Source organism: Nyctibius grandis, chromosome Z (assembly GCF_013368605.1).
Source record: "Nyctibius grandis isolate bNycGra1 chromosome Z, bNycGra1.pri, whole genome shotgun sequence".
In the NCBI taxonomy this organism is placed as follows: Eukaryota; Metazoa; Chordata; class Aves; order Nyctibiiformes; family Nyctibiidae; genus Nyctibius; species Nyctibius grandis.
In genome coordinates, this window is record NC_090695.1 from 60,095,357 (window position 1) to 60,108,773 (window position 13,417).

Here is a 13,417-nt window from a genome sequence, read left to right on the forward strand (position 1 = left end):
TGTCAAACAGAGTATTACTAAACTGTGGGTTTTCTTCTCCTCCAGGGTTTTATCTGTGGCTTTTCAATAGCTACAGGAGCAGCTGCAAGACTGCTTTCAGGATATGACAGTTATGGAAATATTTGTGGACAGAAAAATGTTAAGGTGGAGGGAATAATCAACAGTGGTCTGGACCTCACACACAAGAAGTAAGTATGTGATTCAATTGCTTCATTCTGTAAACCAAGAAAGACAAAACCTTTCTTCCTCTGAGAGTGGTTTTCAATAAAATGGGAAAAGAGATATGCTAACTCATTCCTACTTGTCCTTGTCCACTCTTCTCACCTAGAGAACAACAATCTTTTGTAACAACCAGCAACAGTACTTGGAGAGTGTGTGTTGACAGATGTGCAATATGACTACAGCTAAGTCATTGAGGAATTTCCCTTTCTTAGCATCTGCTTCATGTAGGAGATTGTAGCAGGCCACTGAAGAATCTTGTTTTTTAGAGTTTTAGGTATGACAAGTATTCTCAGGTTTGGGAGCAGGCCTTTGATATCTATGTATCTATGAACTTTTGATGTTATATACTCAGTTTCTGCTGCTGAGTTTGGGAGGAGATGGGATATATCTGGCACATTAAAATGAGACTTTAAAATTTAAACTGTAAGCGGAATATATAGAAGTGGCTTGTGGAGAAAATGCACGAAACTTTTAAGTAGCACACAGCTCTTATTAAGCAGTGTCATGTGAAAACACATACTTACAGGTCAGAACCAGCACAGGTATTTCCTTTCATGCAGAAAAAAATCATACTGCAGTAGTAGTACTGGAGCTGAATCACAAGAACTCTGGACTGAAGGGTTGAAAACCTGTGAACATCTGTTGAGGTCTGTCTGCCAGTCAGTGCTCAGAATGCATCTGTACAACTTGGCTGACTTTAGAAAGTAAACTAAGTCTAACCTTAGAACAGTGATACTGACAAAGAAAAAGATGTTTCTTTCACTGTTGATTACTTCAAAGAACTAAAACCTCTTTAATTTCTGAGTATGATAGCCTTTTACTTCACACTTTCAGACTAACAGAAAATCTGTAATTTGCATGAATTGTTTTGTAAGGATGCTTTCCTAAGATCTGCTTATTTTGAGTTGCTACAGTAAAGTTTTCTAAATATCTGTTTTAAGATTTAATGTGGCTAGGTAATTGGTGTCTTATCAGAAGAATTTGACTTAAATAAAATAGCCTTTCTTTTTCGTCTGTCAAAAGAATAATTTCTTAATCTAATCACAGCTTCCAGGAGGGCTGAAGGGCTTAAAACTTATGCAGTATAATTTTATTTTTTATATAAATATTTTAGTGCTTTCTAAAATCAGGTGTATTCGATACAAAATTGTCATTCTTGTGTTGCGAGAGAAAATACAAAAGTTAAAATTAAAATTTTGAACTTGCTCGCCTTGAGAAAGAAATTGTGTCTGAGTTTGTGTGAAGGCAGAAAAACTCAGGCACCTTATTGGAAAGAAACAATTAATAGTGTAATAGTCTCCCACATGTGACAGAAATTGGGCCATCGTTAGGAGAAACATCTACCACTGCTAAGTGATTTCCTTTCGTAAAGCTGAGATTGAAAGACAGCAAATGAAAATAGAGACTATTTTTAACACAGCTGATAGACAGAGCCCATTGCTTGTCAAAGTGTTAATAAAGGTTCAAAAGGATTCTGTATTTCTAATAAAGGTATCATGGCTTTAGGCATGACCTAAGCAAATGAACGGATACACCGTAGGGGATATCATCATCTCTGGTTGAGAGCGAGAGAAAACCTTCTACCAAGGCAGTCCGTTCTGTAACGGTTCACGGTGAAGTACAGTCCAGGGTACCCAGCTTTGGAAGAGGCCAGTTCTTATACAAGCAAGCGATCCTTCCCACTGTCACACCCTATGGCTTTTTAAATTTGTTTGGCAGTTTTTCAGAAGAAACTGTCTGCTTTGCGTCTGTCTCTAGCAGATGGAGTTCCTGCAGTGTCTGAGCTGCAGTATAGGAGTATTTCATGCTATTTTGTAGGAGTACTTTTCAGACAGACTGTAAAAATAAACTCTTCTTACTGCCTGTACATCTCAGTTTGTGTAGAGAAAGAAAGGGCTTTAAGCTCTACAAATGTGGTTCTGGAAATATGAAGTTATTTTCATTTGATTCTGCTTGCAGAGTAATTTTGTCTTCATTTCCCAGTCCAAGGCAGAAAAGCTAAATCATCTGTAAAAATAACATTTTTTTCCTCGTAAATGACAGCAACCCATAGGCTCTGTGATGAGGAAGTGAAGTGGATGTGATCTGTGTGGACATGGAAATCTGGGTGGTAAGGGTGAGAAGCAGAGTCCTCACAGGGGTATGATTTGATCCGTGTGCATCAGATATGCTGAAACCAGGGAGATGTAATGTTGGGAAGAAGGGTTTTACAGCTTGGTCTCGTCAACAAAGAGTGAATCAGGCATCTTTTTATTTTTACAAAGAAAACACAGTACAGCTTTAATAGGCTGGGCTCTAGAGTCAGACATGAGATTATAGTCTAGTCTTGGCAGTGAATTCTCATTAAACTTATCTACTTCCAATAATCTTGCTTTTCAAGTTTTGGCAGTTATAAGAGGGTTAAAAATGACCTTTTATTGCAAATAAATTATAACCATGGCAGCCAAATGTAAGTCCCTGAAATGCTAGTTCAGTCTGATTTTTTGATCACCAATACTTTGCTGCTTAGGCAGAATTCCAGTCGTGCTGTTTACTCAAGTATAAGATGATGTTTGTTTATGTGCCACTATAGGGAAGAGTTAGGGTGGCATTCCACCTTAATAAATGCCTTTGACTCAGGAAAATGCTTGGGTTTTCGGTTGTGGGAAAACCCAGGGAGAGTTTGCAGCATGCATGCAGAGAATTTGGTTGAGTTGAAACTGCATATGCCCTAGCCATGATTTGTTTAGAGTGCATGTATATTGTGCTAAGATGCCTGTAGATCACAGCAAACGGTTGTTCTGTAGGGTACGCATTTGCCTATAAAGAGATGCCTGAAGGGCTGACAGAAAATCAATGACACCGGCAAATGCAAGAGTGTACAAAATACTTGAAGGTAAGATAGGCTTGTTCATATGATTTGCCACCATGCTTCCAGGATCAAGGTATAGTGTATGAAATGATGATGCTTGGTCTTCCTGGCTTTGCAAGGGAAGAGGGGACTGCTGTATTTCTCATGGGCATGAATAGGCAATAGGACACTTGTATAGTAAGCTACCAGTCAGAAGCCAAAATTGATGCTTTTTTTTTTTAATGACCTGTCATTTTGATGTTATATTTTGAATTTCTTACCTAGAAATGTGGATTTTTCTTTTAGAAGTGAAAAAAGAAACACATTGAAATGTAAGCTCAAAATGGTAGTAAAGCATGAGGAAGGTTATCCTATAGATCTGTAAAAAATATTTTATAATGCATTTTGCAAAGCTGTACTGAAGTTTGTTTTGAATTACATGCCTCAGGGTGGACAACTTGCTATTGACCTTATTTTCAGACACCATGGCTTTTGAAAAGTTAAATAAACTCTTTCTTTATTTTCCTTTATGTAAAGAAATCAGCTTAAAATTAAAGATGAGCTTAAAATTGCTAATTTTATTATGGCTACAGAAGATAGATATATTAAAAATTACATGTAGTTATTTTTACTCAAGTAACTTTTTCATCATGCCATATTTCAGAAGTTCCTTTAACAAATCTTGATTTTCAGAAAAGTGGATTGTTAAGATCAAAGAATCACAAAACCATAGAATGGATTTGGGTTGGAAGGGACCATTGAAGATTACCTAGTCCAACCCCGCTGCCGTGGGCAGAGACATCTTTCACTAGATCAGGTTGCTCAAAGCCCCATCCACCCTGGCCTTGAACACTTCCACAACTTCTCTGGGCAACCTGTTCCAGTCTCACCACCCTCGCAATAAAGAATTTCTTCCCAGTATATAATCTAAGTCTACCGTCTTTCAGTTTAAAGCTATCACCCCTTTTCCTGTCACTACAGGCTCTCATAAAAAGCATCTCTGTGTCTTTCTTATAAGCCCCCTTTAAGTATTAAAAGACCACAATAAGGTCTCCTCAGAGCCTTCTCTTCTTCAGGCTGAACAAGCCCAGCTCTCTCAGCCTGTCCTCACAGGAGAGGTCTTCCAGCCCTCTCATTATTTTCATGGCCCTCCCCTTGACTTGCTCCAACAGGTCCACGTCTTCCTTGTACTGGGGACCCCAGAGCTGAACGCAGTACTCCAGGTGGGGTCTCACGAGAGCGGAGTAGAGGGGGAGAATCACCTCCCTCGACCTGCTGGCCATGCTTCTTGTAATGCAGCCCAGGACATGGTTGGCCTTCTGGGCTGTGAGCGCATATGCTGGCTCATGTCCAGCTTTTCATCCACAAGCACCCCCAAGTCCTTCTCTGCAGGGCTGATACTTCATAAAGATGCACAAAGATGCTTCCTAGGTTGTAAATCTGATGTACTGAATTTGCAGTAGCAAACAAATTTTCATTTGCAGTGTTGAAGCATCTCTAACAATATGATTACTTTGTTTACTTCAGTCTTTGTATTGCTGATCTAAGTTACTTTCTTACCAACAAATTAATCTATTGTTGATTCTGCATAACTGAAATTGGAGCACAAAGGATGTAAGTACATTCTTCTCTTGAGAAACAAAACCTGTTGTGGTGACACAATATGGAATTTTCTGCAGTAAAATCACTTAATTTCAATAAATCATAGCTTCAGAAACAAAAACCAGAATACCTTTTCCTCTCTAATGCTGGTGCCTAGCGTTTTGATTCTTGTTTTAGCTGCTAGAAATTAAAAAAATCTTACTTCTCTCTTCCTAGACTATGGATTGAAGCCACAGATTTCATAGCTTGGTGTTTCCTTTGCAGCTGCCTTACTGCTGTCAGAACTGTCTCTGAACCATGCAAATGCAGTGTTTGGATTACATGTGTCTGTTCAAGGGTATGCCAACACAGCACACTTCTGTCAAAACTGCGTATGGCAATATAGTTGCATTGTGTCTCTTAAATTTCCAGGCTTGAGTTAAAACTGTAGTATTTATTTTACAAAATATTCTAATTTATTCTGTCCATTAAAATTATAGCTTGGTCCTTGAGTTTAAATGACTATAAGAGTGGGCTGGATTCTAGCGTGTTAATGCTGACATACCTGACTTGATTTCCTGAGGCTTCTCTCAGTAAGATGTGTTAGGGGATGCTTGGAGGAACCTCCTGCCTGGCCACTGGAGCCGAACCTGGTACGCCCCGGGCCCTGGGTCTCTACCTGAGCTGAGGGACATGGAGGGACAGGAACACATGGGGATACTGACATGGCTGGTTACAGGGGCTGGCACTGACCAGGCACTGCCTTCAACAGCACCCACGTGCAGCACACGCATAAAACACAAGCACAGCCAGCCACATCCCCTCCTCCTCAGGGGCCGGCAGAGACAGAAGGTCACTAGTGCAGGCACGCACATGACACTCTCCAGGTTTGGAAGCACACACACATTTATGGATGCCCCAAGTACCAGCACAGTCCCTCTGCCCACCTAGCACCCATCCAAGGCCTCCTTACCAGACGCACGTGTGCCCCTTACTCGGCAGCTCGTCCAGCTTCGTGCTCACTAGCAAGCACGCACAGACTCATCCCACAGCCATCCCATACTCACACGTGCCCCCCCAAACTAGCACAGACCCCCCACCCACCTCACACTCCTGCCTGGATCCAGGGCCTCCTACACGCCAGCTGGTACAGCTTGCCGTTTGCTGGTGAGTTACACATTCACACCCCGCACACACGCACTTTGGGGACGATACAAGTGCTCAGCCCATGCTAGCAGTCAGCACCATACAGGCTCTGATCCACAGCCCTGCTTCAGCCACTGGCACTGAGCCCCTCACTTACACCGCACCCCCCCAACTCCCCACTATAGCTGTTTTTTTGGGACATGCATCATTCCTACCACAGTGGCTCGTGGCCAAGACCCCTCCCTGACCCAGTCGCTGGTACCGAGACCCCAGTCACTTTGGTAGGTGACACCACAGGCCTGGGGCACCCATACCTCTCGTCTGACTCAGTTGCTGGCACCAAACCCATCACGCTGGTCCCCCCCCAGTAGCTGGCACTTAGTTCTTGCAGCGCCCATGCACACGGGATAGAGAGTGAGACTGTGCAGTTCGTTAAGGAAGGATTTAATAAAAAGACAGGACAGTCTGCAGTGATCAGGCACCAGGCTCAGTCAGACCAACGCACTGACCAACCTCAGCTTGCACGCAGCTGTCTCCTTTTACGCCTCTTTCTGTCTGCCCCTGCTCTTTGTTTCTTCCCAAACCCTGCTCCATGCACATTCCCTCAGCAGCTGGCACAGTCCCACTGACCCACACGCCTCCTGCATCCTGCACCCTCGGGTTTGCGTCCTTATCAGTTGCAAAGTCCCGGTTTTCCTGCAGTTTCTTGATAACTCACCAGTTACTGTGATTGACTAGGTTTGTTTCTGGTTACTGTTTTCATTAACACTAATTGGTCAAGTTTTATGTCTGAGTGTCTCCCTTCTTTTTCTTATCGTCACAATTTGGCAAGGTCCTTAGCCAGATAATCTTACTGAAAGATAAGAATTCTCACACTCCACATATTCGTACCAATTAGTGTGACTGACCAGGTTTGTTCCCCTCACAACCTCCCTTACTGTGTGTGGGTCAGCTTTGACTCTGGAGGTTCTTGTTTGTAGCTCCTTTGTCCAGATAAACTCTCCAAGGAGCAGACGCTCTCCTTCTACCTACCCTTGCGGTATGGAATAGCAGCTGCAGGAACTTGCCCTTATGAAGAGGAAGCTATAACAGGAGTGTCCAGTTAGCACAAGTGTTCTGTGTCTTGGTATCAGCTCGAGAGTATGTTCTTTGAAATAAAGGAAAAATGTGGAATTAGTGCCTCATTGCTCACATGGAGTTACCTTGGCTGTGTGTGCAGGACAGGAGTTTTTATGTTTGCACTTGCTTCTTAGACTTTCATGATCCACAGAGTCCTGAGGTGTATAGTATGTCTTAAATGAAAAACTAGAAATAATACTGGATAATTTTCATAGACGTGTGGGCAAGGAAAGGGAATGTTTTAAGAGCGCAAGGAGTCTATTATCCCATTACAGTTGATACAGATGACATGGGTTTTGATGGACTTTCATGAAGTAAGACAGGAAGCCTTGAAGGACTGAAAAACTGTATTAAGTAGTAATAATTCTGAGACTGGATAATAGAACAGTCTTAGTGTGGGGAAGAGTTAGACAGCAATTGGCACACTTTGTGTTCAGTGTTCAGGCAGAACCTAAATGCTTTTTGGGAGCAGAAGGGATTTTTATTGATTACAGAATGAATTCCTGTCACGAGGACTGCAAAAATAGAAATGGCATTTTACATGGCGGTTTGGTGTTGTTTTCCTATGATGATGTCAGATAATACGAAGAGAGTATTTCAATGCATAATATATCACCAGAATTGTAGGAATTTGAAAGACTTGTTTAACTTCAGAATAGAAAAACATTCTGCATCTCTATTATATACCATGAAAGGACAATACTGTATGGTTAGTGTTCATGGTGAAATGTGTATAGCCAGAAAATGTTGGCTGGGAAGCTATAATATATACTTAACGAACTGGGTTTTTAAGTGACAATGACTCATCATGGAAAGATAGCATATAGAATCTCTTTAAAATATTGCACTTGAACATTAGGTAGTTCTACTTGAAATACCTGAACAATTTTTATTTCAAAATAAAGACTACAATAATCTGTTTGGTCATATGGACCTGTGGTGTGGAAAATCAATCTAAACAAAAAAACTGTTCTTAATTACTGGTATTATGTGTATTCATTAAAATAGCCATGGACTTTTTCACAGCATAAGTATAACCTTATGGGGTTTGTTGGGTCTTTTTGGAAAAAGTTGGAAAGCTTGAAGTCAAGTTTAAGGTTAGAGTGTACCTTTGTGAATAATTAGACCTGTATCTGTGAAGAGGCATGGTAGAAGTGCTGCTGTTTTTATGAACAGCACTATTTGAATGGACTTGAATCTGGTAGAGTTAAACATCCTTACTGTGTGATCCAGAAGTACATAAGTATCTGTACATGTGTCATGCATGTGAGTACCCAAATTCTTTTCACACACATAATTATGGTATCGAATTTCCTATGTTTTTGGGTAGACTGAAGGTTAGTCTTGGCTGAATCCTTTAGTTTGAAATGAAATTCATAGCATCATAGTATATCTCAAGTTGGAAGCAGCCCGTAAGGATCATCAAGTCCAACTCCCAGATTGATTTTGTTCAGTGTAATTGTTAACTAGAATAGAAGTAATTTACCTTTTTTTTTTCCTTAGGTATGTGTTCTTCTTGGATCCATGCAACATTGATCTAGTACATCAGAGGATCAAATCCCTTGCTTTGTGTGTATCAGCTTGCCCAAGGAAAGAACTAAAAACACTGGCTGATATTCAGAAATTTGCAGAAACTAATGGTATGCAAAAAGCATGTCTGTTTTTCTTCATGTACCAGATATTTTAATAGGATTAGAACAAGACTTGTGCATTAGCTGAACTAAAAATGAGATATGTATTAAGAAATATCAGTAGAAATAATATGACTTTTTATTAAGCTAAAACTTTACTAAATCTTACCGTATAAATATGCTTGTGTTCTGTCATGTCTTGTATAGTTTTGCAAGCTCATTGTTAAAACAAGACTACGAAGTGTAATGAGAATTTGAGGGAATGTGTAACTGTAGGGTACGTTCTCAACACCTGAGGAAATGTTCTGACGTTGCTGCTTAGCGGTAATGGTGTTGAAATGTCCTCATGTAGATGGGGCTAGTGTGAGCAATGCTGCTCTTGAACTGTGCTTGCAGCATGGAGTATGGCTGTGGACGTGAAAATATTCCTGCTTTCATTCAGTGCTATAGTGCAGTACCTGTTTTTTTTTTGTTTTCTTACACTTTTCTTTTTTTAAAGAAACGTAAAGGAAACTAACTGTATTAACAAATGAAATATTGTACCCCATCTCTTCCCAAGAGCGGTACTTTTTCTGTGTAGTAATAATACTGATATTATTTATTCAGTCCATGTTTTAACACTGTATAGAATAAAATGCACAAGAGGTAACCAACTTTTGGACCCTCCAAAAGAGAGTAAATGTACAAACTTAAAGCAATTTGGGGACATTTCAGGGTTTTTCAGCTGTTCAGGTGGGAGCATTTAGTCCTGAACTTTCCCACTTAGTCTTTTAAAATGCTGCGGTAAGATTTCTTTGCAAGATGCTTGGCTAATGATGAGTCAGTCTTGGTGACCAAGTTCCAAGCAGATTACTTTTCCTAGAAGGAAATGAAATGTTGATTTCTGTTCTGGTACAGGTTGCGTGAGTACTTCTTGTTTGAAAGCAGAGCGAGTTGAAGTGGCCCTAGGACACTGTTAGTACCCTTGGTTCTCCCACTGCATTGTGCCCGCACACCTGGGTGTCTGATTCAGGGAGCTGAGCTCTCATGTGGGGTTACAGCACGCGTGGAGCTGCACAGGCAGCCGTGCCAGCACGGTGCAGCAGGGGGTCTGAGAACGGGAGCTTCCTCATGTGATCCGTGCACTGCTGTCAAACGCAAAGCCCGCAGTTAAGCTAGCCAGTATTGTAATACAGTTTTACCTGTAAACAAGCAAGCAGAGTTTTTCCTAACTAATGTAGGCCAGTTATTTGTTGATATGAAGTCAAGGTCATCAGTAGTGGAGTTTCTTAAGTACCTCTTGAAATAATGAAACGCAGCCATGCCTTGTTTTACCACAAACATTGCCTCTATGTTTAAAAGTCAAGTCTCTTATTAACTGTGCCTGAAATATGTTCAGCGTAACCATCTTTTAAAGTACACCAAAACCCGTTCTTCCTAAAACATGCTTTGCCTTGTCCTCATGATTCTCCGTTCTAACTGTATCTCCCTTGCTATTTTACATTTTAAAATAAATCTTTCGGATTTTTTTAAAATTAAAATCAGAGTGAATAGTTTGCATTTACAGGAAGCCTGGTCGAAAGTATGAAACCTAGTGTAACAGCAGAACAGAATCATTCATGAGTTCCAAGTCCTAATTTTCATTATATGATATTGGGCTTGTCAAAAACAGGTGCTAAACTGAGCTCCCTTTTATAGATGAAAACTCTGCAAGACTGGAATCACACAGTTGAGAGAAATGCTGTCATTGTCATGGTTATGTTTCTGTTTAAATGTTCACTAACCCGTGCAGGTTCCAAAAAGCGATGGTTTGCAGCAAATGGAACAGGTTAAGTATTGATCACTTTAATGTTGCATATGTATAGTAAAGGTTAAAGCATGATTCAGTCTTACAATAGAACAAGAAGAGTGAATTAATAACAGAACTATAGTACTCAGTAAACAGAATCATTTTTCTGAGAGCCACTTCGTAACTATGAGAGTGGGTTTAAATTAATTAATACTAGGATTATGTTTAGCAGTCTGTTTCAAGTGATAGTAGACTCCACTGTGAAAAGGATAATAAGGAAATCTGAGGCCTTTGAACATGACTGCACAGAGCTTAATTGCAGTTTCTATGTTTGTGATGATACTGAGTTGGAATTTAGACTTCAGCTGTCAAGTTGTGAAGAAGGAGGGCAAGACATACGTGTTTGGTTTCTTGTGATAATCAATGCTGAATTTCCAGGGTTGCAACTTCTAACACTCAACAAGAAAACCACCTTAATGTTTTAAATATATGGGTAGGGAATGCAGTCAACTCTTAATTTTGCTCTGCTGAGCCTTTCTGAAAGCTCTAACGCTTCCTGCAATATGAAAATAGCGATTGTGCTGGAGATAGGCTCTCTAGGTTGTTGCATGTGCATTTGAAGAGTTAGCCGTTTTCACCTGGCTTACATGCCAGCCCTGAAACAAACTTATGTGTACACGCACCTTGGAGTTCTTTCATGAATTACTGCTTAAGCACCCTCCCATCCCAAAGAAGTCTTCCGTTGTGGCTCAGCCCGTCAAGAGGCGATATGGTAAGTTCAAATAGCGTTTTTTATCTGAACATCTTTATCGAAAGATGCAACATAGTAAAACAAACTACAACATCGTTATATTGATTAATGATTTTATCAATACCAGGTATGATCTTCCAGCTAGCTTAGCATCTTCTCTAAAGTGGGACAGGCACTTGATTGCCTGTACACAAGATGACAGAACTACCAAAGGCTAAGGTTCAGAACAATTATGGCAGAGCTCTTACTTATTGTGCAGTACAGCTTGTATTTTTTTGTAAGCAAGTTTATAAATAAGCATTTAGGGCAGGGAAGATGCTTGCATGAGGCTTGAAGATCATTTCATGACAAAGCAGTCTTTTGGCTTCCTGAATCAGTAATGATGCACTTGCTATTCTGCTGTAATTTGGGAAAAGGAGCTGATGGTGAATAATGCTGCATCATTTCAAGGCAGTAACTTCACTCCCACCCCACTTGCTCTCCCACAGTCAGGTACTGCATTTGCAGTACCTTCCCATCTAAGAAAAGGAGAGGTCTACCCCTCGCAAAGCCTGGCTGATTTTAGGAAACAAGAAAGTGTGTGCCTTTAATCTGTTCAGAATGATTGATGCCCACAACACTGGGAACTGGTTGGGACCTTTTACACGAAGAGAGGAAGGGGAGGGAAAAAGCTGAGCAGCTGACCGCTCAGATCTTCAGCCTGTACAAAGGTGCAAGTTGTAAAGCACAGGCATGTTCTCGAGCAGCTCCTGGAGGTGGTGCAGAAATGTGCAGTGTTGGCTGAGAACAATTTCTAATGCTGTTCTCACACAGCCATGCTGATACTTGAGTTTGTGCAGCTATGGGTTGGACACAACTGAGAATATTGTGTGTTGTGAACTGGCTGCTGCTGGTCTACACAGGATTTTCTCACCCGGCAGAACACCTCAGGCAGGGAGTATTTGGAATTCAATGTTTTTGCTGGTCTTGGCACTTAAAAAATGATGTATTTTGAGTAATGTGACTGAAAGCTGTTTTTTCCAGAAAGCTGATTGTTGCTTCAAAACATAATGTCCAGGAAATACTGCAATGCTTTTTTCAAGGTCTTGCCAGAGCATTTTGAAATGTCCTTGAAGATACAATTCATATATGACTGTGCTAAATGAGTAATGAAATGTTGTTATTAAAAAGAAACATTAAGCAGGTGGCCATAATTTCTGTCATGTTTAATTCAGTGATGACTATACTGACTGGTCATTGTGGGAAATAATATTCCTGTCTGCTGTGTAAATGACTGGGTGCAGATTTAGGAACCGAAAATGAAATTTCTATTTTACAACATGTTGGCAGGCATCTCGGTTGTCAGAATTCTGTAGCTAGGCCAGGCTAGTTGAGGTCTGGGTGGACTTAGAGCCGGAGGTAAAGCTACATTAAGTCTTCTGTGGAGACTGAACTGAAAGAAATCAATAAAGGAAATCAAGCTGGCTAAGTCAGAGCAGGTCATCTCTCTGAGCTATGAGAAGGAACCATAGGGGAAACAAAAAGGATTTTTCTTTTGTCTGGAGATAATGACATCTTCACATAAAGTAATCAAAGTACATCTTTGCAGTATACTGTTGGTTCTTGCCTTAGAAATAGTTGTTACATCAGTTGCTGCCAGCTTCTGATGTTTTTCTTCTACTTCTGACCCCCTCCTGGCCCCAACGTCGTTTTTAGTGGAAGTGTGCTGGGTAAAGCTCAAGCCTTTGCTCATAATTTTCCTGAAGTCTGTTGAACCATGTTAGTTTAGGCATATTATGATTAAAGAGATTCTGCACCACTAGATCTTTGGGAACCTGGATATGTTAATTCTGAGTGTCATTTTTTGAATGGCTGGATAAAAGTACACTGTGACTGGTTCTGAGATACGGAGTCATCCACTGCTACTCTACCTTGCTACCAGAACTGCCTGTCAGGGTTGTCTTGTCTTGGCATTGAGTCCTCATGAGTCAGAATGAAATCATTTTCACAACAGAAAGTGGCTGCACATGGAATCCTCCAATAATACTGTGTTGTGTTATTGATTACATTAATAAACCATTTGGAAAGGGGGAGGAACAGTGAGGTGATAAATCTTTATGCAGCTACTGAATTATTTAGAATTACATGAAGAAAATCTGTTATCAGTTGCAGTGGAACAAAATGTCAGATGTAAAGGAATGCCTGCAGAGCAAAGGGGTGAGGAAAAAACAACATATACATTTAGTGTTTTACTTTAAAATCGTTTTTGGTAATTGGGAAAGAGATCATGAAGCTGCTGAGGATAGCGAGAGGATTAGGTGGAGGGACAGCATTGTTCAAAAGTGCAATGTTTATTAATTGTAAAGAGAAAAAAACAGGCACTGTGTTTT

At 40.5% G+C, this 13,417-nt stretch overlaps 1 protein-coding gene across 2 annotated transcripts in view; it reads left to right on the forward strand.

Moving 5' to 3' along the window:
* The window catches only part of SLC44A1 (solute carrier family 44 member 1), an 84,932-nt gene that overhangs the window by 21,720 nt on the left and 49,795 nt on the right, over window positions 1-13,417 (forward strand). For both annotated transcript variants that reach the window (XM_068423859.1, XM_068423858.1), the window contains exons 3-4: window positions 46-188; window positions 8,402-8,538. In XM_068423859.1, coding sequence (XP_068279960.1) covers window positions 46-188; window positions 8,402-8,538 — 280 coding nt within the window. The remainder of the gene's footprint in view (window positions 1-45; window positions 189-8,401; window positions 8,539-13,417) is intronic.